The 26,898-nt window shown below is 37.0% G+C and overlaps 2 protein-coding genes across 8 annotated transcripts; both read right to left on the reverse strand.

Annotated features, from left to right (window-relative positions):
- Nucleotides 1–417: 417 nt before the first annotated feature.
- Nucleotides 418–9,122, reverse strand: dbf4b (DBF4B-CDC7 kinase regulatory subunit). Of its 3 annotated transcripts, none has more exons than XM_008436652.3 (12): nucleotides 9,041–9,122; nucleotides 7,152–7,311; nucleotides 6,857–7,036; nucleotides 5,936–5,986; nucleotides 5,786–5,855; nucleotides 5,442–5,506; nucleotides 5,262–5,298; nucleotides 5,139–5,184; nucleotides 3,303–3,422; nucleotides 3,076–3,211; nucleotides 2,876–3,000; nucleotides 418–1,623 (listed from the first exon to the last, which is right to left on the reverse strand). In XM_008436652.3, exons 1-12 carry the CDS (start codon nucleotides 9,043–9,045, stop codon nucleotides 510–512), a joined length of 2,109 nt encoding a protein of 702 aa, XP_008434874.2. In that variant the 5' UTR covers nucleotides 9,046–9,122; the 3' UTR covers nucleotides 418–509. The 3 variants fall into 3 exon arrangements, with proteins under 3 accessions (XP_008434874.2, XP_008434875.2, XP_081456657.1); XM_008436653.3 differs by having other exon boundaries at nucleotides 8,990–9,120; XM_081600531.1 differs by having other exon boundaries at nucleotides 8,986–9,108.
- A 1,463-nt stretch (nucleotides 9,123–10,585) lies between these two features.
- Nucleotides 10,586–26,017, reverse strand: LOC103481269 (gap junction gamma-1 protein-like). 5 transcript variants are annotated; one of them, XM_008436657.3, is made up of 5 exons: nucleotides 25,878–26,017; nucleotides 22,279–22,583; nucleotides 20,923–20,950; nucleotides 20,540–20,611; nucleotides 10,586–12,040 (listed from the first exon to the last, which is right to left on the reverse strand). In XM_008436657.3, the coding sequence occupies exon 5, from the start codon at nucleotides 11,985–11,987 to the stop codon at nucleotides 10,614–10,616; it is 1,374 nt and encodes a 457-aa protein (XP_008434879.2). In that variant the 5' UTR covers nucleotides 11,988–12,040; nucleotides 20,540–20,611; nucleotides 20,923–20,950; nucleotides 22,279–22,583; nucleotides 25,878–26,017; the 3' UTR covers nucleotides 10,586–10,613. The 5 variants fall into 5 exon arrangements, with proteins under 5 accessions (XP_008434879.2, XP_008434878.2, XP_008434876.2 ...); XM_008436656.3 differs by lacking the exon at nucleotides 20,923–20,950 and having other exon boundaries at nucleotides 22,460–22,583; XM_008436654.3 differs by lacking the exon at nucleotides 20,923–20,950.
- Nucleotides 26,018–26,898: the final 881 nt, after the last annotated feature.

Genomic DNA, 26,898 nt, shown 5'->3' on the forward strand with positions numbered 1-26,898 from the left:
GTCATGATATTTGAGAACAGTTGAAATATAATAGATATATTTCCAAATTAAACTCAATATTATGAGAATAGTTAATGATTCCAGAATAAATTAATAAATTTTATGACTATTTTGGTAATAATACGACTTTTTTCTTGTATTATTTCTACTTCAGTCTTGTACAATATTATTCTTGTAAGTTTTTCATTTTTGTTTTCTAATAGTGACCCTAATACACTGTTGTAAAAAATAAATTACTAAATATTTTCCAAAAATAAAATTTTCAAAACCAAAAATTTGATTAATTGATAAAATTGATTTAATTTGCCCTAAAAAGAACGAAAGAAAAAAAGTTTAAAATCATAAATTCAAAGAGGCAATAAGGAAAAAAATGATACGTAGCCCCTTTAAAACAGTAACTTTATAAACTCATAAAACTTTAAATCTTAAATATTTATTCAGTGTAAAAACATTTGACATTTCATCAAATCCATCCAGTTACTAAAAACAAAAGTTTAAAACCCAACAACTCAGTGCTGAACCTCAACAATCTGCACCACAGTTCTGGAAAACGTTGCCGGGTCGACGTCCTCGCCGCACAGCGCCGCCGGCTGCAGGACGGTGTGCAGGTGCGACTCGTAGCTGCTGTCGTGCGTCCAGGGACACGGCCGGTGGAGCAGCTCCTTGTCGAGCTCGCCGCTCACCCGCGGCGCCGGCGCCGACAGAAGGCCGCGGTCCCAGTCGGAGTCCGACGACTCAGCGGCGCGCATTGCCAGGTCCGGGATGAGCGCCGGCTCGATGCACTCAGAGGCAGAGTGGCGATGCGAACGCTCAGCGTCTCGATCTGAGATCGCAGCTGGAGGTTTGTCGTCGTCTCCAGGGAAACCGAAATCTGCCGAGTTCATTTGAAACAGAGTCGGTGTGAAATTCTGAGCGAAAGAGACGGAAAAAGAGCTGAGCGTCTCAGGGAAACGTCGCCGTACTGGATCAAACGATAAGCGGTCCACAGCGTCCACCATGTTGTCAGTTTGTGGTTTCAATGGGAAGCGTGCGTTCTCGGCCGTCCTCCTCCTCTTGCTGCTCCTGTGTTCGGGGCTGGCCGACCTGCAGCGCTTCCTGGGGTTTGGTGCCGCGGCGGACAATCGAGGGAATGAACTCCATCTACTCGAAGGCCGAGTGGGAAACTTTACACCCTTTTCTTCCTCCAAACCATCTGAAAACGCAGGAAGTAACGAAGGCAGGGGAAGCGCTGACCCACAAGTCTGTAGTCCATGAGTTTCCTCTGCGCTAAACTTCTGAGGACTGAGAACAGGGGGATCTGGGTACGGGCTGTGCGGATCCATGATGCTGTGGGAGTAGGGAACCTGTGGGCTGAGAACCGGAGGCAGGGAGTACGGATCCGGAGCGTCCGGACAGGACGTGTCCAGCTGTTGGTCCAGAGGCTCAATGGTGAGGACAGGCATCGTCGGGCTGGACGCCTCAGGCTGGACGTGTCTGTCAGTCGGGTCAGATGAAACGTTTCGGCTTGTAAATTTTAAATCTGCTTGGTTAGAATCGTCTCTTTTGAGGTCCTGAACAGCGTCCTCCACTTCAGCATCAGTACAAAGTTCTAGTTCATCGACAGGCAGAGGAGTCGACGCTCGACTGAAGGAGAGAAATAAAAAAAGAGAAAAGTTGAGGAAAACTGAAGAACTGTGGTTTAAAAATGTCAACTGTGTTTTACAAAAGTAAGACGGGGGATTAGGGCCTCACTAAAAAAATAAAACAAATTAAAACTATGAGAATAAAGTCGAGGCTTCCCCCAGAAAACTTGCTAAGCCTGGTGGTGGGGCGTTAAGGCAGCCATTCATCCAGCGGCCCGCCGTGTTTTTGAGTTAAAAAATGTTTGAAGTTGACAGGAAGTTTGAAAATATCACTTCATAATTATGTATTTTTGAAAGATTAATACCTGAACACCAACTATAAAGTCTTAAAAAATGCAAACATTTTAAAAAGACTTAATAAATAAGCAATGCTGAGCCTGGTGGCCCGCCAGGCTAATAATACACTGAAGGAAACCCTGAAACTCATAGTAATATTAGAATAAAGTCACGAAATTAAAATAATAAAGTTGTACGAGAATAAAGTCGTAGTATTATAGTCTTACAAGAATACATTCGAGTACAAAGTAGTTTGGAAATGAAGTGGTTATATTATGAGAATAAAGTAAATTTACAAATTCATTCTCATGATTTATTGTTTTATTTTTCTCATTTCTCATACTTTGTCGTACAAAACTATTCATACGTGTTGAACAATTGGACCTTTACAACTGCAAACGTCAATCTAGATTTCTGTGGTTTTATTGATCGGGGCAATAAAACCCTGATCACTTCTTAGTACTGGAGTATTAAGGACCGATAGCCGAGTCCGTCACAATAATCAATTAATCGCATGAGGAATTAAAACGAGCTCTCATCTTAAACACCAAAAATAAAACAACCAAAAACAATCAATCAAAATGAAACAAAATAAATAAAATGGATTATGAAGTTTTTGTAAACAAAATGTACTTTCATAAGAATATTAATAATCAGAATGGAAATCATTGATTTAATTCATGATGTGATAAATTGATTACTGCAACAGGCTTCCTGCGAGAAATATTTATTTTATATTCCTTTACAGAGATGTAGAGAAAAATAAATAGATTCCATTCCATTTTATTTTATTTAAGGAAAACAAATCTATGCAACATTTCCTATTATTTGATAAAAATGCTGCATTTTCCTTCTACAATTATGTACCAATATATATATTGATCCATCACATGAAAAAAACCCAACAAACGCAGTAAAAAGGTTTAGAAACAAGTAGATATTTCGACACAGAGCTGTAAATATTGGTGAAACTCTACCTTTGTTCTGGCTGCTGAGGCGGGTTTGGGTCGAATCCTGGAAGCATCGCAGCCACAATCTGATCCACGGATTTGTAGTTCGAGTCGTCAAGCACAAACGAACGGTGCGCGTTCGACTGTAAATGCTGCAACGGCAAAAAAAACTATGAAAGCTGCCAAAAATATGAATACAGAAACAAACCAAAAAGAAAGACTCCCACCTCCTCCAGATTCGCAAACGTTTCACGACAACATTCGCAGTAGGAAGCGTCTTTTCTGCGCGGCCGCCACGGGGACGGGTTGCAGCTCAGCTGGGTCGGGGATTTTTCCTTTGAGTTGTTTTCAACTTTATTTTCCCTAAATACAGATAGAAAAACTAAAGTAAACACCAAAAACTGACGGGACGTGGTTAGCGGTTTAATGAAGGGTAGATTATAAAAGAACAAACCTCTTTTTATCGTTTCCTTGCCCAAACAGAGGAGGAGGAGGAGATTCGAAGGGACTGAATCGACCCAAGAAGTACAGAGAAGGAAAAGCCACAGACTGCATGTGCAGAGGCTTGTACTTCCTGGTTTTGTTGCAAAAAATAAATAAGATAAAAACACAAAATAAACAACAATGCTTGGACTTGTATTTATTAAATATTAATCTATTCGTCCTGAGCGACGTCCTGCTTTATTAATTATTTTAAATAAAATTTAGAAGTCCTATTTGCACTTTCTGAACCCTTTGGAAGAAAGTTTGTTGCAGTTTATTTCTAGATGACCTGCTTTATGTGTCAGTTTTAGTTTCTCTGTAATTTATTTTAGTGCTATACTCCTAATTGCACAGACAGAACAAATTAAAGTTGTGTTGTTTTTACATGTTTTGGCCAAATACGTTTGCAATTCAGTAGATTTATATCTGTGTTTAATAAAAAGGAAATTGTTAAGTCAGTTCAGCACTGAACCTCAGATATCGGCATTGGTATCGGAACAGGAAAACGTGGATTGGTGCATTCCTATGGAATAATCTGGGGAAAAGGGTGCAAAAATATTTCTGTTCATTAGAGGAAACAGAAAAAAAGGTGGTTTGTATGTGACGGCTCATCTGGCCCCAGCTGGGCTTCCAGATCTAATGGGATCGCTTTCCAGACATTAACCAGAGCACTTCAATTACTTAACGAGAGGCCAAATGAAAGGATGTGTTCGCACATGGAGATCCCCTGCAGGAATGCATAGCAGCGCCTCATCAAAAGAAATGGAATACGCCTCAGCGGCGGCCCCTTGGGGAGCGGATCCTCTGGGGTTCGTTCGTCACGTTACATGATGAGACCTCTTAACGAGTTCAATTAGGAAAGTCAGCTGGAGTGAAAAGCAGCCTGACTGAAGGACCCAGTGTTACTTTGGTTTCTGCTTAATTTCACTACATTTTCCTCAAAAATGTTTTTAGGATCTTTTTTTCTTGTTATGGAGATGTACAAAAGGGGAAATGGTAAAATATTTCCAAATGCGTTTATTTATTTTTAGAAAAATACACTTTTTAGTTGCTTTTGCTTCAACATAATTTTACTCGACTTCCTAAAAAATATTTTTGAGGACATTTTTTTTGTCTTTAATTGAAAATAAAAAAGGAGGTTGGTGAAAAATGTTTATTCTTGGGAAAAATATTATTTTTAATTACTTTAATTTCAACATAACTTCACTTGTCTTCCCCCAAAAAATATCATGGATGGATTTATTCTGTTCTTTTTAAATTGAGAATTACTAAATGGGACTTGGTGAAGTATTTTCATCTGTAGTTTAAAGAAAAATATACTTTTTAGTTACTTATGTCACAACATAGTTTCACTTTAATCTTTTTTGTTTTTCAAAATGAAAAATTACAAATGTGTTGTAATTTGTAATTACAACACATTTGTGTGTAATTACACAAATGTGTAATTACACACAAATGTGTGTAATTACACATTTGTGTGTAATTACACACAAATGTGTAATTTGTGTGTAATTACACACAAATTACACAGTAAGTGAATTACTTACAAGTAATTCACTTGTAAGTCACAAGTGAATTACAAGTGACTGTAATTCACTTGTAATTCAAGTGAATTACAGTCTAATTCACTTGAATTAGACTGTAATTCAAGTGAAATGCACCACTGAAAAACACAATATTACTTTTGTTTCGAGATAATTTCACTTGACTTCCCAATTTTTTTCTTTGAGAAAAATACATTTTAATTCTATTCTAGTTTATTTGAATGTATATGTATATATAGACTAAACAAAAAGGAGAAACTCACCGGTTTGCGTCTTCAATTTTAAGATACGGAGCTCGTAAAGCTGTAGCTGTGATAAAAACAATCAGAAAATATTACATTAGCTAGTGTAGAGTAGACATATGAAACTGGAGAACAGATACTAACCTTTGACAGCAGGCACACTTTGTTTGGTGGATGACTTCTACACAAATATGAACAAAAACGCATCAGAGTTCAAACTTTAAAACACATCTAGACAGGTTTCTGCTGTTAAAAATATGTGAGCAATTGTTTTCAGTGCACTTATATGCAATCTACAAGTTTTATAATATTTTCTTTTCTTACTTCAGGCCTTTTGGGTTTAGCGCTGAAGCTCTCTCGACTCAAATGCTTCAGATATAAAAGGACATCTGGCAGCAAATTAAGGAACAACAAACTACCAAACTGTAGCAACAGACACATTTTTATAATCAACTATTTCCTTTAAAGGTGAAAATCCTGGGGAATCTAGAAAACAATAATATTTCCCATTCAAGAAATCCAATTTATGCATTTTTTTAGGTTGACAAGGAGGATAATTTCAAGAATTTAAGACATTTACTGACAGACTGCTTCAGCTGTGATGCAGCAGATTGTGGCGCCACCTGCTGTAAGTGCTGAGTACTGCATGTTTTCACTAAAAAGGATACCGTCCACATACAAAATCTTGACCCCCCATGAACACGCGCTGGACAACACGCTGCTCCTCTGCTGCCGCTCCTGCAGAAAACACCGAGCAGAATTCAACACTTTACACAATTAAAGGCTTGTTGAAATTTATTTTACTATTGTTTACTTACGTTGTTGCACATAGCTTTTTCAAGAAGAGCCTTCCCCCGGCTGCCACAAGCCTGAGGAGACAAAACCAGCTCACACGTGCAGTAAAGTACGCAGCATGATTACCGTTTATTTCAATGCTACAATCACGACTTTCAGTTTGTTTTGTAGTGATTTTATGCGATAAACCAACACAAGCAGGGGCATAAAGGTAAAACGGGGAAAAAAGAAAACATTGTTTTCTTCAAAAAACTCTGAAAGGTGAAGAATGCATTTTTAATCAAAGCTCGAAAAATTAAAAAAATAATTTAGAGTGGGATTTGTTTAAAAAACTAAAACAATCAGAGGGTTTCAGGTGTGGAATAATTGTTATGAGATGTTAAAACTGTTTTTCACTATTTAAATAAAAAATTATAAAAATCACTTGCTAAACAAATAAAATAGTGTTTGATTATGTTTTCTTTTATGAATTTGTCTACCGATTTAGCTTTTAGAAAAATATACATTATATAGATTCTGCTGCTTTGATTTTGATGATGCTTTAAGTATTAAAAAAGTGAAGATACGATCCAACAACTATTTTTAGTCCACGCTTCATGTTCTTGCTATTGACAGAAATTTAAATAGTTTATTTCTGCACTTGTTTTGTTGTTTTGTCAGCATTGTGTTTTTTTATTTTTTGACTTGTGCATGGATTGTTAAAAATGACTAAATGAATAAATAAATGAATATATAACATGCAATATAAAAGTAAAGAGTGTAACACAAGTGTAGATTTGTATTTGTAATTTTTTTTCCTCTTTCTACTTCATAACTATATGCTACTTTGTGTTGTTCTATCCCACATTAAACATTACTGGTTTGGCCCAATTTTTAAAGCTTATGAATACATTTGCAAACTGCATTTCATGTTAGTTTGTTTGGAGGCTAGAGGAATATTTTACCCCCAGTCGAGGATTCACAGGTGGCTGTTTGTCTTTGCTGAGGCAATTATCTGGCTTCTTCATCAGATGCTGGCTTCCTTCGTTTGTCCCTTTTTCTTCACCTTTCTTCTCCTCTTTTAGACTCTCCTGGCTTCCAGTCACAACAAAGGTGACATCTTTATGCAGGAAGCTCTCAACCTTCTTCAGAAGAAAAAAAACAGGACGTCAGTTTCTGCTCGGATGGGACATTTTATAAAATAAACTGGTGCATTCCCCCCACATCATCTGCTCCTGTAGGATTTTCATGCATGCTCACCCCTCCTAACAGAGGAATGACCTCCAGCAACAGGGTGGTTGAGCGTTTCTTCACGTTGTCGAGGTAGAAGGTTTTCCCCTCCAATTTCTTGTCTCCAGCACAGAGTCGGCCGAGAAGCCCTCGCTCCTTTGCAGACTGTTGAGGCTGCATGGCCGAAGCGCTGCAAAGGAGTTCACCGCAAAGGTTTAGATTGAATGTAAAACATTGACTAAAAGTGTCAAATGAAACCTGACAAAAATGAGTTTCCCTCGATGTATTATAAGCCTGGTGGGCCACCAGGCTTTACTTGTGCCCCCACCAGGCTAAGCATTGCTTATTAAGTTTTTTTTTTTTCAATGTTTGCATTTTTTAAGACTTTATAGTTAGTGTTCAGGTATTAATCCTCTAATTTTTCAATAACACATAATTATTAAGTGATATTTTAAAATTTCCTGTCAACTTTAAACATGTTTAAACTCAAAAACACGTTAGGCCGTTGGATGAATGACTGACCTAGCGCCCAGCCACCGGGCTAAGCAAGTTTTCTGGGGGAAACCTTGATAAATATAAATACCTTCTCAGTCAATGTTTTCATAAGCCCATGTCAATTATGTACGGTCCAATTTGAAGTGCAAAGAGTAAATGCATAAATACTTTATTGATTATTTAAACAGGACAGTGCACATTAATAAACGTACAATGTTTAGCAAAATGCTCATTTTCATCCATAGTCCCATACTCGGTATTAGAGTTGGGCAATATAAAGTTTTATCACGATATTTTGCAGTTCCATTGTGATAACAACAAAAACTTTTTATTACATCTCTTAAGTAACTACAGCTCTGGAGAAAATTAAGAAACCACTTAAAATGATCAGCTTTTCTGATTTTACTTCTTATATGCTTGAGTAAAATGAACATTGTTCTTTTATTATGCAAACTACTGACAACATGTCTCTGAAATTCCAAGCAAAAATGTAGTTTTTATTTGCAGAAAATGAGAAATGGTCAAAATAGCCAAAAAGATGCAGTCACATAAATTAGTGTAATTTGTATCAGTAACTCTGTTTTCAAATTTACCGGCATTTATTGATGCTTTTATTGAAAAAAGTTTTGGGGGTTTAAATGTTACTAATTGGAATTCAAAGTGTTAAAGATAAATCAAAACTCACGAAACGACACCAAATGTACCATGACAAATAACACACAACTCCAAGGATAACGCAAAAAATAAATATACTATAACTTCCTGGAGCTTAAGCGGTTTGGTATCTTGTCCAAGCTCAATAACTGAACTTGGAAAACATTATTTTCCCCTTTTGATTGATCAGTTTACCTGCTGAACAGAACATTAAAAAGAAAAGTTTAAAGAAATACGATAGAAATCACTTTGCAATTTTCAAATTGATGTTTAGAAGTTTGAAAATGAGTAATGATAATTTCCAAGTAACCATTTAATTTGACAAACCCACATTTACAACACATTTTAAAGCTCTAATGTACCTTTTGAGTAAGAATATAAATGTCGATTTGCCTTTGTGGGACGAAACATCTACAACTGTGTTCTAATCTTTCCTCCCATGTAGAATAACTATTAGTTACTGCTGACTGTTTACTTGCTTTCTCCTCAATGGTCAAACTGGGAGGTTTTTCTTCTAATCAAACGAGAATTACATCTCAACTTATATCTTTTGAATTTTATTTTACTAGCAACAGCGCAGCGCATTGACTCGCGAGCGTTAGCTGGCCTTAGCTAGCTTAGCTTTGCTCTCAATGCAGACGGAAAACGTCTCAACTTGAAACACGGCTTCACATTCAAACATACACACATGTAGTTACTAGATAAGACTGCGTACGTACGTTTAGTTATGGTCCTTGAAAACGTTTTGCGGTGAAAAGTTATCCATTTACCTCATTATGAGATGCTAAAAACCCAAACCGCCGCTTTTTCGAAAACAACGGTGACGTCACATCCGGAAGTTATATCGTGGACATAGTGAAAGCGACTTTAATTTTCTCGATTCACATGTTTGTATTTATGCATTACATAGATTTCAATTAATACATACTAACATTTTATATTTTGTGTTTTCAGTCAAACTTGGAAAAACTATTCTATTTGTTTTACTAAGACATGCGTATTCTTTATTTTTTATATTAAATATACTTATATTAAATATACTCTTAGAACTATACTTAGAAAATTGTACTATTTAAAAAGGATAAAGTGATCAGATCAGAGAAACGTAAGCAGGTTATCCATATAAATAAAATGTGTCGTTGTTTTGTGCCCACCGTTCAGCTGTTTTAGACTAGCTTCTCTTTTCCAATAGTGTGCCTTATATATCAATTATCGCAATCCAATAAAACTAAATTTAGCCTATAAGAGGACTCAAGTAAAATATAGTTTACCGAATAAAGCAATACAGGTATATTCCACCTGTAGATATGCTTTTTGGGGGTAAATCTTACTGCGGCTTTCATTTTATGTAATTAGCTTCAGGAACTAAAACCAGTTGTTTACTTTTTCCCAGCAGATGGCGATGTTTCTGTAAATATCAAGGAGTAAAATGTAATCCAGAAATCATTAATTTTTTAATATGATAATCACATTTAAATACGTTTTTTTGAAAACTGTTTTATGAAAGACAAACTCAACAAAGAAAATAGAGACTTTTTTTATTGAAAACATGCTGTTATTTGGCAGTAAAAAAATATCTTTGAACAAGCCCAAACCCTTTCAGTTTGAAAATCAATCAACTCTATACCAGGCCAGGTAAAACATGAAGTTGGGCTCTGCATTAACCGTTGAACTAATGTAGGAATAAGTTGCACAGAAAAGTTGGCTCAGCAGAAAAACAAACTGTTCTGCATACTCAGAAACAACATTAGTTAGGAATTAGAAGTATCTGTACATAGAGCTGGTCATGTCCACTTTAGTGAGAACAGTTTATTTATAAAAAAAAAAAAGTTAAGCAGTTCTTTGGCTCTTCAATGAAGGCACTTAAAACAGAGGCCTCTAATGCCAGACATAACTGACATTTTTAAAATCAAATAAAAAATAAAAATAATAAAAATACCAGGATACAAGTATCTACTCTGTATTTCTTAAGAGAAATACACCTGTCTTACTATTTTCAACACATTTTTGCTTATAGATGTTTAAAGTTATGTAGTCGGGTTTAGCTAATCTCTTCTATAACTGCTAAGTGTCAAATGTAAACAACAAAATAATGAAAAATACTGTAGAGGAGTCGCTAATGCTAACTGAAATAAGCCCTTGAATACTTTATTTGTCCCTGAAGAACCTGGTTTTACCCAAAAGTTACTTGGATAAGCAAATGTTTTAACCGGGATTGACACTGTAGGAGATTGTTTTCAGAAATACAGAGACTTTTACTGAATGGTGCTTTTGAGAAAATCTCTGTGTTGTAGCTGCATCAGTTGTAACCCAAGTTCTGTGTCTGAACAGTGTTTCTTTATTTCAGATCCACTCAGAACTCTTTATCACTCCGTATTTGCTGCTGCTGCTTGTGCCGCTGCTGCCCTTGTTGGTCTCGGCCTTTCCAGAGGCGTGCCGGGACGCCTGCCGGTGTTTACGTTCATGGTTGGGTTTGCTGTTGTTGTTGTTACCGTGGCCCTGCAGCTGGCTGTAGGTCTGGTTGTTCGCATTCAGCTTCTTCTGCGCCTGGCCCACGTCTTTCTGGGCACTTCTGGGACCGTCGCCCCTCCCAGCCCGGCACAGGTTCTCGTCGTTGTTGACGTACTGCTGTCGCTCCTCCTGGGCGATGTTCACGTGGTTCTGTCGGCACGCGATCTTGGCGTGGGTGAGGTCGGTGATGGGAAGAGGTGGGATGTGGTTCCCCTTAGACACCAGGAGAGGTTTGACGGCGATGTTGTATCCTGGAGGGGCTGGAGATTCATTCCAGGTGAAAGGGGAGCTGCAGTGGTCGTCGCTCAGCCCCGCCTCATTCACTGCTTTATTCCTCTTTGTGAGTCCGTACAGCTCGTCGTCACGCAGCTGCAGCTGGCGGGAACGTGCCATTTCACAGATGGTGCCAATGCCCAGGTGAAGCATCTCCCATAAATTGAGCACCAGGCAGAGCAAAGAGACGGCGTACATGATGAGGAGGAAGATGGTTTTCTCCGTGGGCCGCGACACGAAGCAGTCCACGCTGTGCGGACAGGGCAGGTCGGAGCAAACGTATCTGGAAGGCACTGCAAATCCGTACAGCACATACTGTCCACAGAGGAAGCCCACCTCCAGGACGGAACGCGCCAACAGCTGGAAGACATAAATGCGCATCAGCCCGTCTTCTTTAATCCGCTGACGACCATCATGGCGGACCTTTTCTTTCACTTGTCTCTCATTACTGTCTCCCTTCGCAGCTAGACTCCCATCGTCCTCCGCCACTTCGTAGATCATCGGGTCTTCCTCGTCGTCGTCCTCAGCCTCTTCCACGCCCCTGTGCTGCTTCCTGCTCCCCAGGTAGCGCTTCTTGAGTTTGTTTCGCGGAAATCTCCTCACTCTCCCCTTATCTGCCTGCTCTTCTGCCCGAGCGATTTTGTTCACAGCGTAGCCAAGATACATGAGGGACGGCGCAGCCACCAGGATGGTTTGGAAAACCCAGAAGCGGACGTGGGACAGAGGAGCGAAGGCGTCGTAGCAGACGTTCTCACAGCCCGGCTGGGCCGAGTTGCAGACAAACTTGCTCTGCTCATCGTAGTAGATTGACTCGCCTCCCACGGCTGTCAAGACGATGCGGAAGACGAGGAGGACGGTGAGCCAGATCTTGCCCACAAACGTGGAGTGATTGTGAATTTCCTCCAGCAAGCGCGTCAGGAAGCTCCAGCTCATGGTAATGGCAGGAAAACTACAGCCAGAGCCAGCATACGCCTTCCGTTAGCGACCTGTGGACGGGAAGAAAAACCAGCTTAGAGATATTCAAAGTTTATTACTTGACTCTAGAAAACTTTAGGTAACTTCTTCCTCAGTTGTTGTGTTTTCTACAAATGAAAAAAAAAAGAAGATTAAATATTATAAATCAATATCTAGCAAAGAGTTGCAAAAAAGAGGCAAAGACAGAATCAAAAGTTCTGAAATAAAACTGTACCAGATTTATATAAAATAACTTAAAGGTGACCAATTAGGTTAGGATAGGTCCACGTGACATAAAAGAAAAACCTTTACATTTTTTACAAAAAAAACCATTGTTAGATAATGAGGTCTGCTCAGTTCTGCCTATTTTGAGCTCATTTCATAATGAGATGTTTTAGGGCCTCCTGTCACTTTAAATCCAAATAAGCCGCTGCTGGCCACGTTTACACTCTCATACGAAAATGGCTGAAAACAGATTGCACAATTATACAACCATACATTTCTGAAAAGTCAATAACAAAACCCTTGTTTTCCAGCAGCCATTGTACAGCACCTTCAGGGGTAAACCAGCTGACTAAACGTATAGGAGCTCAGAGTGGGTTGTCATGTTTTTATGAGGTGGGAGTGCAAAATCATTAAAAGTGAAAGAAAAAAACTTTAAAAACATTAATCTAAGAGCAATTAATATATAATGTGAGTCACTTAAATAACCGAGTAAATGAAATAAATTGACTTTTCGGTATTAATCAACTAAACAGTCATAAAATGACTGTTTTTAAATTTTACAAAAATGTATGTAAAACTTGCATTTGATATCCAGCTCTGGAAAATATTAAGACCTGTTAAAACTATCAGTTTATCTGATTTTACTTTTTATCTGTATATGTTTTGAGTAAAATGAACATTATTCTTTTATTCTATGAACTGCTGACAACATGTCTCTGAAATTCCAAGCAAATATTTTTTTTATTTATTTGCAGAAAATGAGAAATGGTCAAAATAACCAAAAAGGTGCAGAGTTTTCAGACCTCAAATGATGCAAAGAAAACAAGTTCATATTCATTCAGAAACAACAATACTAATGTTTAACTCAGGAAGGGTTCAGAAACTAATACTTGGAGGAATAACCAGGTTTTCAACGGGGTTCAGTGCAGTGAGCTCTTAGTTTGTTTTCCAGAGCTGTAGATTCTTTTTAAACATATTTTATGAATATGTTTAATGTTTTCCATCTAATCTCTCAGGCATTGCTCCAGAAACCTCTCTGAATAAAATCTTCACCAGACAAGTCTAACATTTGTGCTCTGGAGCCCAACATGGTTTAAACACGTAAAGAATTAAGGTGTTGACAGCGGCTGTTTGCAAACCAAACCCAACAAATTAAAGCGTACTTCCTCTCCAACTGCCTACCCAAAACCAGCCCAGCCCTCAGAAGTCAGGACTGGCGGTTTTCTACATAATAAATGCCAGTTGTGTGGTAAAGCTGTGGCCCTGTGGCCCGCTTCTAATGGAGAGATACAAATCCCAAATGGGGGACGGTTTAAATAGGATCCTATTTGCACAAACGAGAAGAAATATCAACACGTACCTTTTTGGTGTATGAAGATGAGCAAATCTAAGAAAGAAAGAAAAATACTTTCCCAGGATTTAAAAAAAAAGACGATTCTCCCCATCCGCCCAAAGAAAACCATTGTTAATCTGTTCTCAACGAGCTTCTCGTCATGTGTGAGAAACAGGGTATATCCCCTAGTTGATGTCAGAACACAGGAAGTTTACCCAGATTATGTCTCCCCCGTTACACAGAATCTAAAAATAAGCATAAGGCTGCCAAGAGGAAAAGTCACAGGAAGAGATGGATGTGGTAGTCCGGAAACACTGACCAGCGTCTAGCATCTCCGGCCAACACCAGCCCTCTGGGAAACTGGATCACACAAAACGATCCAGTTTCCCTGTTTACATGCACGGGTAAAAAATAACACCAGAAATCACAAAACAAGACGAGACGAGACAAGAAAAATGAAATCTGTGTTTCTATGCGTGCCACAAAGACACTAAAAGAAGATAAGGTGACACTTTATTTTGAAGGGGTGTGCATAAGAGTGTCATAAACATGACGTAACACCTGGACATGAAGGAGTCTTCTTGAATGCCTACGACTTGTCATGAAGTGTCATTCCATAAATAATGACACTTTTAGTGCAAAGTTGGCAATTTTAATGGACTTTTAATGCAAGTTTTAGTACAGCTTTGCATTAAAAGTGTAATTATTTACAGAATGACACTTAATGACAACAGACAAACATTTATGAAGACTCCTTCATGTTCATTACAGGTGTTATGTCATATTTATGACAGCGTAATAATAATAATAGTCAAATTATCTTCAAGGTGTTTTTCCCGTATTTGTTGTTTTTGTAGGGTGTCACCGTTTCAGGTTATGACTCTGTAATAACATCTGAACTTAATTTAGGTTTCTTTACACCTCTGTACCAGGCCAGTAGTTGGTGAGGGTGAATTATATAATTAGTCATTTATTGGCTGTTTATATTCACTGATTGACAAAATGTGTGACGTGGGACACATTTAAAGATACAGTTTACAGATCTGGAAAAAATTAAGAACACCCACTGCACTGAACCCCACGGAAAACTTGATAAATGAACCTTTCAGTAATATTCTTGTAATAATCAAGTAAATAAAACATAAAATGACTGTTTTTATATAAATTTGACAAAAACGTATGTAAAACTTGCATTTGATATCCAGCTTTGGAAAAAATTAAGACCTGTTAAAACTATCAGTTTATCTGATTTTACTTTTTATCTGAATATGTGAGTAAAATGAACATTATTCTTTTATTCTATGAACTGCTGACAACATGTCTCTGAAATTCCAAGCAAAGATTTTTTATTTATTTGCAGAAAATGAGAAATGGTCAAAATAACCAAAAAGGTGCAGAACTTTCAGACCTCAAATGATGCAAAGAAAACAAGTTCATGTTCATTCAGAAACAACAATACTAATGTTCAACTCAGAAAATAATATATCATATTCCATCAAACACCAATTTCTGAACTTTTCCTGAGTTTAAACATTAGTATTGTTGTTTATAAATTGATATGAACTTGTTTTCTTTACATTATTTGGGGTCTGAAAGCTCCGCATCTTTTTTGTTATTTTGACCAAATAGTAAATTTTTGGTTGGAATTTCGGAGGCATGTTGTCAGTAGATCTTAAAACAAAAGAACAATGTCCATTTTACTCAAACTTATACCTACAGGTGGTAAAATCAGAGAAACTGATCATTTTAAGTGGACTGAGCTGTATAGTCATCTACAGTTGGCTTCAATTTTTTTAGAAAATATAAATGTAAACTGTCCAAGTGAGAGCTTCTGTACTGAAGTGAACCTGACACATATACCACACATTACGTAACCATTTAACGCCTCCATTTAACGTGCAGACGCCCCTCTGCTGCGGCTGAACTCCAACTCTTCAGGAAGGCTTCACAGGAACAGATTTCACTGAGATAATAAAAGAATAAATGTAAAATTATTCTGAGGCCATCAGGTTATGAAATCTGATTAAACCCATTTCCATCATTAATTTGATTTCTGATGAATAACTGTCGTTCAGTTTCATTTGCATCTGTAAATAAAATATTTACTATGTGATTACTAAGAACTTCCTTTAACCTGCGCATGCCGACTCTTCCTGGACGCCACACATCTCCACGGTTTTGCCTAATAATAGACCGTCACCAGCGGCTGCGTTAACACGCTTCCTGACGTCTGCTGCTGCTTTGAAGAAAAACACCATCCCTTTTCACGGCTTCATTAACGGCCACGTGACGTTTGAAAGTGCACATCTGGCCACGTTGTGTAACGAAACATGTGGAGGGCCAGTGGCGCAGCTCCTTCCACCCCAAACACGGATCCCACTGACAAACACAAACCGGTGCCACCCTCCACCTTCTTCTTCTGCTAACCGAAACATGTCCCTGCAGGACTGTGAGCAGGGAGATCGTCGGCTTCAAACTCATCGTTTTTAAGATCATCAGTGGTCTTAAAGGGCCGGCTGTGCCGGAATGTAACGATAGAACCACTCAAACTGTTAAAATATACCTGCATTTTATAAGAATTTCTTAAAATTAAAAGTTTTTTCACATTGTTCAGTTCACTAATTTTGTGGATTTAGAAATAGCTTCAAGGAATTTTGTGATATTTGCGTTTATATATCGTCACATCGATCACAGACGAACTAATAACTTGATATCAAACGTTGAGGCAGCGGCGTTGTAAAAGTGCAAAATACTGCCACCTACAGGTGGGAGTTAGAGGTCAGTTAAAAGTTAAACCCAATGGTTTTGACCATTTTCGCTGAAAATTTGCACTAAACTTTAGTTATGCATTGGCAAGAAAAAAAAAAGTGGGAATCTATTTTAATGTGAATTTCCACAAACACAGAATCACAGAAAACTGGGTGGACTGATTGATTTGATGTAATTTAGCGTCTGGAGTCCAGAGGGTCACACAAAAAGCTGTGGCGGGCCAGAAAAGTAGCGATTTGCATTTTGTACACACCCACCCAGAGGGCAACTTATACCCGCTTTGACAACAGATTATTAATTTTCTTTGACTTATTTATAGTCTACAGTTACAAATTCCGATTAAGTTGCTGTAGTAAATAGTTATTGCCAGCAGGAAGTCGCTTATTGTTATCGTGATTTGATCAGAGGTGATGATCTGTCAAAGTAAAAAAAAGCCCAAAAGGGAATCAGAACCACAATGACCAGAAATAGTGACAATTATAATAGAATAAACAAAAATAAACAGATTATTTTAAATCTTATACACAGAATTTATGGCTCAATAAATCCGTTCAGATGAAGGTAATATTGTTTTGCAACTTTTCCTCGTGGTTTCATTCAGAAATACATAAAATGTTTTCTGTGATAACATTATGCAGACATTTTATTAATCTGACAGCAAAACAAAACTCTAGGGCTGTGTAATAATATCGATTTTGCGATATCAATATTTTCTTTCCTAGAAAAAAAATGTATATTCATCCACAAGTATCGTAACATCCAACTGTCACCTTGCTCACTCACTGCTTGCTTCGCCGGGAGAGGGATTCGGTCATCAGGCTTATAGTGACTCCTTCAGATGTTCAGTGTCAAGGTTAAAAAGGTATCAAACTATTCAGAGCAGGTACTTGGTGCACTTTATTTACTTTACAAAAGCATGTAAGCTACAGTTTGTACTGTTTCATTAAAAGAAACATGTTTTCTCACCATTTCTTTGATTCATTTTGTCCAGCTGTCGACTTTAAGTCTGTGTCCAACCAGAGCCAGGTATTGTGCAGTTGGTGCTTTTAATCAGTTTTCAGTTGAATTAATTCAGTCCAACTCTATAACATTCACAAAATGTCACCAAAATCACTCTGTCCCTCAAAAATCTTTCAGAAAATCGCAAAAGTGTATTGAATTGTATCGTTTGCTTAATATCGCAATATATATCGTATCGTGAGCAGAATATTGCGTATCGTATCGTTAGATTATTGTATCACTACAGCCCTACAAAACTACAAATATTTTAAAGCCAATAACAGGTGAAGGGTTTTTTTGCAAGAGGAAAATGATTCCTCACAAGTTAAGCATATTTCTAGTTGAAAGAGGTTTGTTTCAAAGCCATTCCAGTTACTTCACTGCCAACATGAAGCAGTTCATAAAGTCTTTAATAAGATCTAGAATCTCAATTAAACATAACTTGAGAAAAATATATAAGAAAACAAAGAGTAGAGCCTCGTGGTTCATCTACAAGGACAAATCTGAGACCACAAACAGAAAAATTGTATCGGGACACAAAATATGAAGTCGTCTTTGCAAAATATTGCTTCGTTCTGCCTAAAACCTCAACGCAACAGATGCTAAAGTCAAGGACTCATTTTGTTTGTTGCATTTCCAAACATTTGGTTGCACTGTTTATATCATTTTCATTTAAAAGATTTAGCTGCCACATCTTAACAATTTGGGGAATTTCATTTTGTGCAATAATATCTTGTAATTTTGCTCAGATTATGTGAAGTCTGCCACCTAATGCAGCGAAAACAAACGTTGCTTGTTCACAAACATTTCCTTATCTGAAAACAAAGATTGTCTTCAACAGTTTCCTCTAAAGTGAGTTCACACATTTTGGGCTTGCGTTCTTCATTCGGTCCGACTCTTTGCAGAAAAGTACCGTACAATAATAAAGACAAAGAAAAATGAAACGTGGCTTCCAGATATTCTTTTAGAACACAAAACGTGCATTTAAGGAGCTAAACTCAGGGCGATTCTGGGGAAAACCTGCAAGAGGCCCCAAAAGACTGGTGTGAGTTTCACCTTCCTGCAGGACAACAACCATCAGCATGCAGTCAGAACCGTAGCAGAATGTAATAACGTGTTGGAATGGCCCAATTAAAGATCTGAGGCACAAACTAACACCACATACCATGTGACTAGAGCTTTTCTGCACTGAGGAACTGGGCTGTTACCTGTTGGCAGAAGTGCAAATTGGTAGACACACACACCCCAAAGTTAACACAACACTTTTCAGAAGTAAATATAATACATTACATCGTTTCACATTACAACAGCAAACTTTGTAGTGTAAAAAATGTCTTTAAAAAAAAGGTGCAAGAGGTATTTAATACTTCTGTAAGGTCGTGTAAAGTTCACCTGTGTAGTTAAAATACTGGAAAAGGTCAGCGTTTGTGAAAGAGGCCTGAATATCCCAAACTGAGAAGCTGGGAGTGGCGCCGCACACCGACTCCAGATGTCTCCCATCCCGAGGCCAAGAACCTCCTGTTTCCTATAGAGCCCATAAAAGAGCCAGCTTCGTACAAGCCCGTCTAAGTGGGCTTCAAGCTGTGAACATGAAGGTTTGTGGTTGCTTTCAAAGCCCTAACAGCGATGCTCCACCCAAAGGCTATTTGAGATTGAAACACTCACCGACTATTTACATAAAAAGGCAACTTTAAAAAGTTTGCAACTTGCTGACACCGCCGTTTCACACAGTAAACTGATGGGAATTCTCCATTAAACTGATTCTCCTGAGTCTGCATTAAGGTGATCCGATTAAAAAAAAGGGACGTAAATGACTTACAATTGGACAAAACCAGTCATGATGCAAACTTCTGCACGGTTTCCATTTCAAATAAAACAAACAAATTATATATGTGGGAGGCAAAATGTGAAAAGTATACAAACACAAGAAAAAGATAACAAAATTGGTGTCAGGATCTGTTTCCATAAAAATGTCATACTTAATTTGATGGATGACAAATTTATGGCGATAAACGACATTATTGTTGTTTTCAGACAACAGTAACGGCATAAAAACGCAGGAACACATTCTCAGCGATCAATAAACTGTAAATTCAAATGAACATCTAACTTTAGAACTGGAAGACATTTTAAATATCCAAATTAAAATGAACAGAAACAACAAATAAAATTAATTATGGAGTCTCTGTTAACAAAACTGTCCTTGAGACCAAAACTGAAGAGTTTTGTCATCCAGTTTTTGGTAGAAAGAGAAAAGAGAAAATGCGTTCAATAAGTTATTGAACTTGTTTTAATTTAATTAATTTTTTACTTACTGTGACATATCTAATCAATACATTGATTGGGAAACTTTGGTGAATAACCTAAAAACCACAGTTTGGGACAGAAAATAATTAATGCATAAATAACAGAGAGATTAAAACCAGACTTTTTGCTCTGTTGATACATTTCCAAATCATTTATTATTTCCTTTTACTTAATAAGAGTCAAAATTTTATGTTTTTCTTGAAAGCGACAACTAAATTGTCTCAGTTTTTTGCAGTTCAACCTTGATAGGCAAACAAAACATTGGCTGTAACTGAAACAGTTTTAGAAAAAGGACACGCAAAATTCTGCTGCGCTTTTTAAAAAGCTGAAGTTTTATAAAACCAGCATTCAAAATGCAACTACACCTGCGTTGCTCTGCAAACGATAAACACAGTTTGAGCCAATACACTCATAGTCACATTTCTAATGAAAAAAAGTTTAGAAGTGATAAAAAAAAACATGTTTTTCAGCCATTATTTACCCATTTGTTGTCAAATCACTTAAATATTGCAATGTTAGATGTTTCCTCTTGGGATAAAAGTTTATAATACACTAGAAACCGTAAAAACACCTTATGTGGCAATGAGAAAGCATCACAAGTCTTTCTAGGAAGTCGGTTTACTAGGGTGTAATTTGAGGAAGGTTAACAGTTTTAAAAAATTCAATACCACCCAACCCCACTGTATAAACCATCAATTATCCTCCCACACAGCTGGGACCTAACTGGTTCCTGTTGGAATAAAATGTTATTTAAACAAGAAGTTTCATAGACACATGGAGAGCGCAACAAAAAAAAATTACACCACTTTGAACTCTCACTTTTTATATAAGAACACAAAAAAAATCTATATTTTCTTTCTAAAAATATTTAAGAAACATGAGAGAATAATGGCGTTACCTTTTTGTGTAATTATTTGATCCTCTCCAACTTGACGTCTTCTCCGATATCTTGAATTTAAACCCCATCTGCCTGCAGAGAGAACAGAAAAGCAGCCAAACAACTTTAAGATAAGAATAAAAAAAGTGCTTAAATTAAAAAAAATAAATAACTGTACTTCTCATCAACATTGGCACATCTGGAACGGAAGTTCCCCATAACAAGCTGTCATTAATTTTAGGCTCAGTAAAATCCAACATCATGACTATTAGTTATAACCTAAGCAGTCGTTTTGGTTTTGTGGCAGTTTGTTTTTTTTCAAGCTAAAATTGATTTGACCCATATATATTTTTTTTTTTATTTAGCACTTTGATAAAATTTATCCGAAATTATAAAATACTTACAAAAGCCAAATCTGAGCATTTTTCCTCACTGCAAGCACATAATTAAAAGGTTAGTTTGTCATTCAATAAACAATTATCCTATTTATGAAAACCCACACACAAATGGCCAGGTTAACCATCAGAAATAGACTGGTCAAACATTGAAAGATTGTTTCCCCTACGTCTTATGCGTCAATATTAAAATAAACACAATGCCTGATCAAACCTGCCCTGGCTTATTTTACACTAAAACACATTTTAAAACACTTTAAAATGACAAATTGTGTTTTAAAGCAGGTCTAAAATAATTTAGGCCTGGTTTGATCAAAGTTATTGTGGTTTGCAATAACTACAATAACATAAGTGCAGAAAAAAAGTCAAACTTCTGATTTTAATCTCAGAATTATAAGAGTCAGAATTCTGACATTAAACTCAGATTTCTGACTTTAAAAATCTGAAAAAAATCTAATGAATTCTGATACTTAATCTCAAAATCACAACTTTTTTCACTGAATTCTGTTTTTTTTTTTGAGAATTTTCTTTTAGAAAAAAGTCAGAATTCCAACTTTAATCTCAGAAATTAGACTTTTTTTGTTGAATTTAATGAAAAGTCAGAATTCTGAATTTAATTTTAAAACTTTTAATCTTAAATTTTCAAGAAGGTGGTCAGAATTTTGGCCATCTCAAAGTTCTGACTTTTTAGGCAACATCTTTAAATTCTACGTTGGAATTTTGGAGGGAAAAATTTCAGCGGCTGTAATTAAAAACCAACTTGCTTCCATGTTTAAAATTTGCTCCCCAGATCATGTTGTAGAATCTGTGAGTGCACTAAAATGCTATAAAAATCCTTTAAAATAATTAGCCAGGTAATTAAATTTAGTAGAATTTGTAATTGTAACATCAGATGGCGTAATATTAGATTTTAAATCAAATGTCGCAGACATTTTTAAACAGGCAAATCTACAGGTTGCCTAGGAGCTAAAAAAAATTGTGATTTTGATGCTAGCAACTTGCTAACACGAGCAAACTTTAGCCTAGCAAGAAATTCTGAAATATTAAGAAAATATATCATTTTAATTTTAAACACGAGTTCATTTTAATGAAGCTTGATCCACTAATACGAGAAACATTCTTATTTTGCCAAAAATATTTTTAAATGACAATTATTTCCATTGCTAGCAGACGGTAAAAAAAACTGAATTAGTTAAGCTTCGAACTTTTAAAGTTGATTCTTAGCAAAGTGACACATTTTTAGAAATACAAATCTATATTTCTTTAACTCACCGTTTGTTCTCCGAATAATTTGTCAGCGTTTTTCTTTACCAATTTGATTTCCCCCCCCAAAATGTATTTCACACTTTTTTTTTTCTTGCTCACCTTTTCCGAGCGCATCGTCGAGTTTTAACGTTTTCAACCGGCAGAATGCAGAAAGTCCAGCAAAGCAACCGCTGGCTAAAAAAACAAAAGATCTCCGGCCAAAACAGCAGCAGCAGCGCTGACTCCCTGCTTTTACTGCTCATTAAAATACTAAAGGATGCGTAAAGAGGTTGTGCCTTACTTTTAAAAACAACATCTCCTCTTCTGTCTTCTCCCGGAGAGCCGCAGAAACGCAGCGCGGATGGTGCTGAAGACAAACTGACTGAAACTCCCTGAGTGAATCGAGAAAGGAGGAGTTTGACTTTCTGTGTGTGAGAGAGAGAAAGTCAGACATCACAGGATTGTTTATTTATTTATTTATTGTGGGTTTGATACAATAAACAAAATAGTCTTCCTTTTGTCTAGTTTTATTCTTAATCTTCATTGTTTTAGGACTATATAATCCAATTCTGCCGACAAAATCATTTTAAATACTTATTAATGCTTTTGACTTTTCTTGTTTATTATTAGGCTTAAATACGCTAAAGGCAAAGACTGAGCAAACTCTTAAACCACATGTGTCAAACTCGAGGCCTGAGGGCCACATTTGGCCCGCCATAATTTTTTTATACGGCCCTCTGAACCAAGACTGTCAAACTCATTTTTATTTCAGGACACGTCAAGATCATGAACATACTCAAATATGAATTAAAGTGTTCAAATGTGAATAAATATTTGATAAGTCCTTCTTAATGTTAAATAATGTTGAACTTTTTTTCACATGAATGTATTTTGATAGAATACAAATAAAAACTGCTTTAAACCTTCTAGGCTGAACGTGTCGGTGACAATCCAGCCAAATTTGCAGTACTGTAATTCCACCACAAATTGTGCTATCTGAAAAATTTCAATGGTTTATGAAAGGGGAGACGTTGCGCTTTCCAGCCAATATCAGGTTATTACGGTAATTTTACTCCCACCATAGCAGGAAGTGAAATTAATCTGAGGGACGCTCCTTTAATAGACGGTAAATTGCGAAAATAACTTGCTAGATATTGAAAGTACCAGTTGTTATGGATACATGGGCAAATATATTTACTCACAGGACATTTAAAGAACTTTGTACAATTAAAATAAGCAGAAATATCCAGGTGAAGATTTGAAACTTAGGACTCAAATGGTTAACTTGACTAATACAATAATATTTAAACACACAACTGTTTTCTTAAAAGCTCTATTTTTGTCTCTCTCTAAGATAATGAGCCTGCCAGAACTTTTTATGTGGCCCTCTAGACTAGTTAGCATATCATCAATGACAGCAGATGATCAGTTTTTCTGCAACAGGAAATTGTTTCTCCACCTTTAGCGCATTGAGCAGCGTACCGGAGGATGATTGACAGCGCTAAGATCCTCCTCTTGGCTCTAATTGGTCATTTTTGAGCAGAAGTTGCATTTTTTCGGATCACAACAGTGACACAAGGAGGAGCTCGTTTTCCCCCACAGACTATCTGTCTCATATCTTACTGTCACAACATGATGGCATTTTTATTGAATATGGAAAACTAAAAAAAAAAGTTTCACACTGCAGCTTTAACCCGCAGCTCTTCTCCTCACTCACACAGTTACATCTGAACTCACAGGTTCACAAAGATGGGAGGATTTATCTCTTCATATTGAACTTCCTCAAGGACATGCTGATAAAATTCATGCATTGTATCCTTTGCAGCTGGTGACCCTCAAACAAAGGAATCATTTTCTATGTCTGCAGCTTATCTCAAGGGCGTTAGATAAAATCCAGGCCAGACAGGCAACTCTTCCATCATCCTTTCCGACTGTTTGTCTCTGCCACCGTCAGAGCTATTAAGCTTGACTTTTGGCTGCCATTGTTCTTAAACTATCACCTGAGGAATCAAACGGGGAGGAGAGGCGGAAAACAACTCCAACCGTAATCAGCCTGATTGTGTATCGGCATGAGAGGTATTATACTTTAATTCAAAATGACCTCCTACAGGCTTGAAGCTCCCCCTAAGTGAGTTATCTTTCACCTCGGGGTGGAGTAATTGAATGGAGAAGAGTCGATGGGGTTATCCATAAAAGCAATCATCAGACAGCGATGGCAATTTAAGGCATCTCAGCAGCAGAGGGTTTCCTGCTGCATCAGCTTCTGTGTGAAAATTGAGATGGTGACACAAGCTGGAGAAGAAACTCCAATATAATTTGTCATATATTGATCACTTTTCTCTGGAGGTCAGAGCAGGTTGCAGTATGTTCTTCCTATTAAGCAATAACAAACGGGGCAAATTGATCTTTATTATGCTGCAAACACAAATAAATGCAAAGTACTTTATCATGATTTTACATGATACACATTGTAGTGTATTTATTTATTTTATCTGTTTTTTACATATTTGTTAAAACTGTCGCTATGTTGTGACAGTAAAATATGAGACAGATAATCTGAGAAAAGATTAATGCCCTCCTCCTATTGCCTTCTGAAGAAATACACCGCTCCTGAGAAAAAACAACCAATCAGAGCCAAGTGGAGGGTCTTAGTGCTGTCAATCAACAACATGTACCAGCTGCTAAATATGCTAATGGTGGAGAAACGACGAAGGTTACAAGAAAACCGTTTATCCACCGTCATCAGTAGCTATGCTATCTAGCCTGAGCATTCACAACAGGCTCTGTTAAAGAGGGTGATTGGCAGCACTAAGATCCACCTCCTGGCTCTGATTGGTTGTTTCTGGTTAGTTCTGGGAGAAAGCAGAAGAGCTCAATGTTTACACCAATTATCAGTCTTATGCTATACAGTTTTAACAAATATGTGAAAAACTTTTTTTTTAAATAAAGCGTATATATTGCAGTAGAACGAAAATTGTAATTTTCAAAACATTTTACAAATGAAAGTCAGAAAAAAATTGACCCCTTCATACATTTTCACCCCTCTTTTTGAGTCCTTGTCCACATAGCTGGGTTTTTATAACTCGAATATCTCCATCACATCGTTTTAAAAAAATAAATGTCATACACACAGGCTCGGTTTCAGAACCCGAAACCAATCCTGAACCGATGCGAACCTCAAAAATCCGTTCCTGAGCGTCGTTTTAAACATGCCAAACCCGTAGGGGGCGGTGTAGGGCAAACTTAAAACCTATCAGCCAATCAGATTGCTTCAAAACAACCACTGCTTCCTGTTTGGAATTAAACATGGCGCCAGGAAGTGTGGTAAAACTACTTTTAAATGGCATATTAGAATATAAAGTTATTAAAACACAAGATATCGTCGATTAGGAATCATGTCAAAGACTGAATGTTGATATATTGGCACAGTATTTGCCACAGACCCTAAAAGTCATGAAGACACGCGAATACGACTTTTTCTTACCAGACTCTTTGGTCGGATATTTGACAAATAATCGTTTCCAGTTATTAAACTGAGTTTTGTGTGGATTAAGAGCAAAATCACATAAAAATATATTCTTTTTTTTTCACAAAATCCATCCTGTAAGGGTTGGTGTGACAAATCAGATCAGAGGATTGGTTTAAACAGAAGAGACAGATTATTAAGAACGCTGAATCGTCAGATTACTCCTGAGACTTTTTCAGCTTCTCAAACTCACATCATGACATGTTTTCTATGTCATCACAGCCTTGAGCTTCTTCTGTCGACGCCTGTAAGAGATGCTGAGCGATGTGTCATGATCTCCATCAGCAGCGGTCATCCCACTGTGAGCAGAGTCTCACAGAGGGCGGAAGGAGACAGAAGTTCAAATCCACTTCACTGAAATATATTTGGGACTTTAGATTTGGCGCCATCTGCTGGGTGAAAAGCTTAATATGAAGTTTAAAGCATATTCAGTGTAGCGCCTGAAAATAAATTAGGTAATTTAATGCAAGAACCGTTTTCAGTTTAGAAATAGATTAAATAATATTAAAATGTTTGCAACATCTAACAGGTTTTTATTCCGGGATCGGTTTCAGAAATAGTAAATAGGACTAAATACAAACTGGCTGCCAGTTTTTTATTGAATCATCATCTACTACTTTGTTGGTTTATTACATAAATCATAATGAGCTAATTTGAATTATGTGGTTATAAAATCAAGGCACTGTGGACTCTGAAATGTCTTGACTACAATCGAAGGTCAGGATCATTTAGCAGCTTGTAATCTGTGCAAAAGATGGCCAAAAGCCAACATTTGGGATTGTACTGCAGAACATTTCTGCACAACTAAATCTGTGAAGCCCTCGTTCCAGAATAAACTAAAGTCTCATTTTGAAGCCTTGCAGTGGTGTTATTTAGTTCAAGAGTTTAAAGATCAACCTGATCTGCCTGCAGTTCAAATCTGTCAGTTGTTTATTTTTTTTAAATAGAAAATGCATTTCAGTCAAAGTCAATAAATGTAAACTCAAAAGAGTTCAGGTCAACTGTGGTTTTGCAAAGCCAGACTTATGTTTCATTCATGTAAGTATCAGAAATCATGGCTTTTTATTTTTTAGTGGACAAAATGCTCAACTCTACCTTTGCAACACTGTACATCAACAGTGCAGCAGGTTCAAACTGCAGCAACAAAATCCTTAGAAATGTGAATATTATTAAAATCTCAGACTTTTAATCATTTAAGTTTTTGCACATTTAAG

Source organism: Poecilia reticulata, chromosome 19 (assembly GCF_904066995.2).
Source record: "Poecilia reticulata chromosome 19, P_reticulata-male-v2, whole genome shotgun sequence".
NCBI lineage: Eukaryota > Metazoa > Chordata > Actinopteri > Cyprinodontiformes > Poeciliidae > Poecilia > Poecilia reticulata.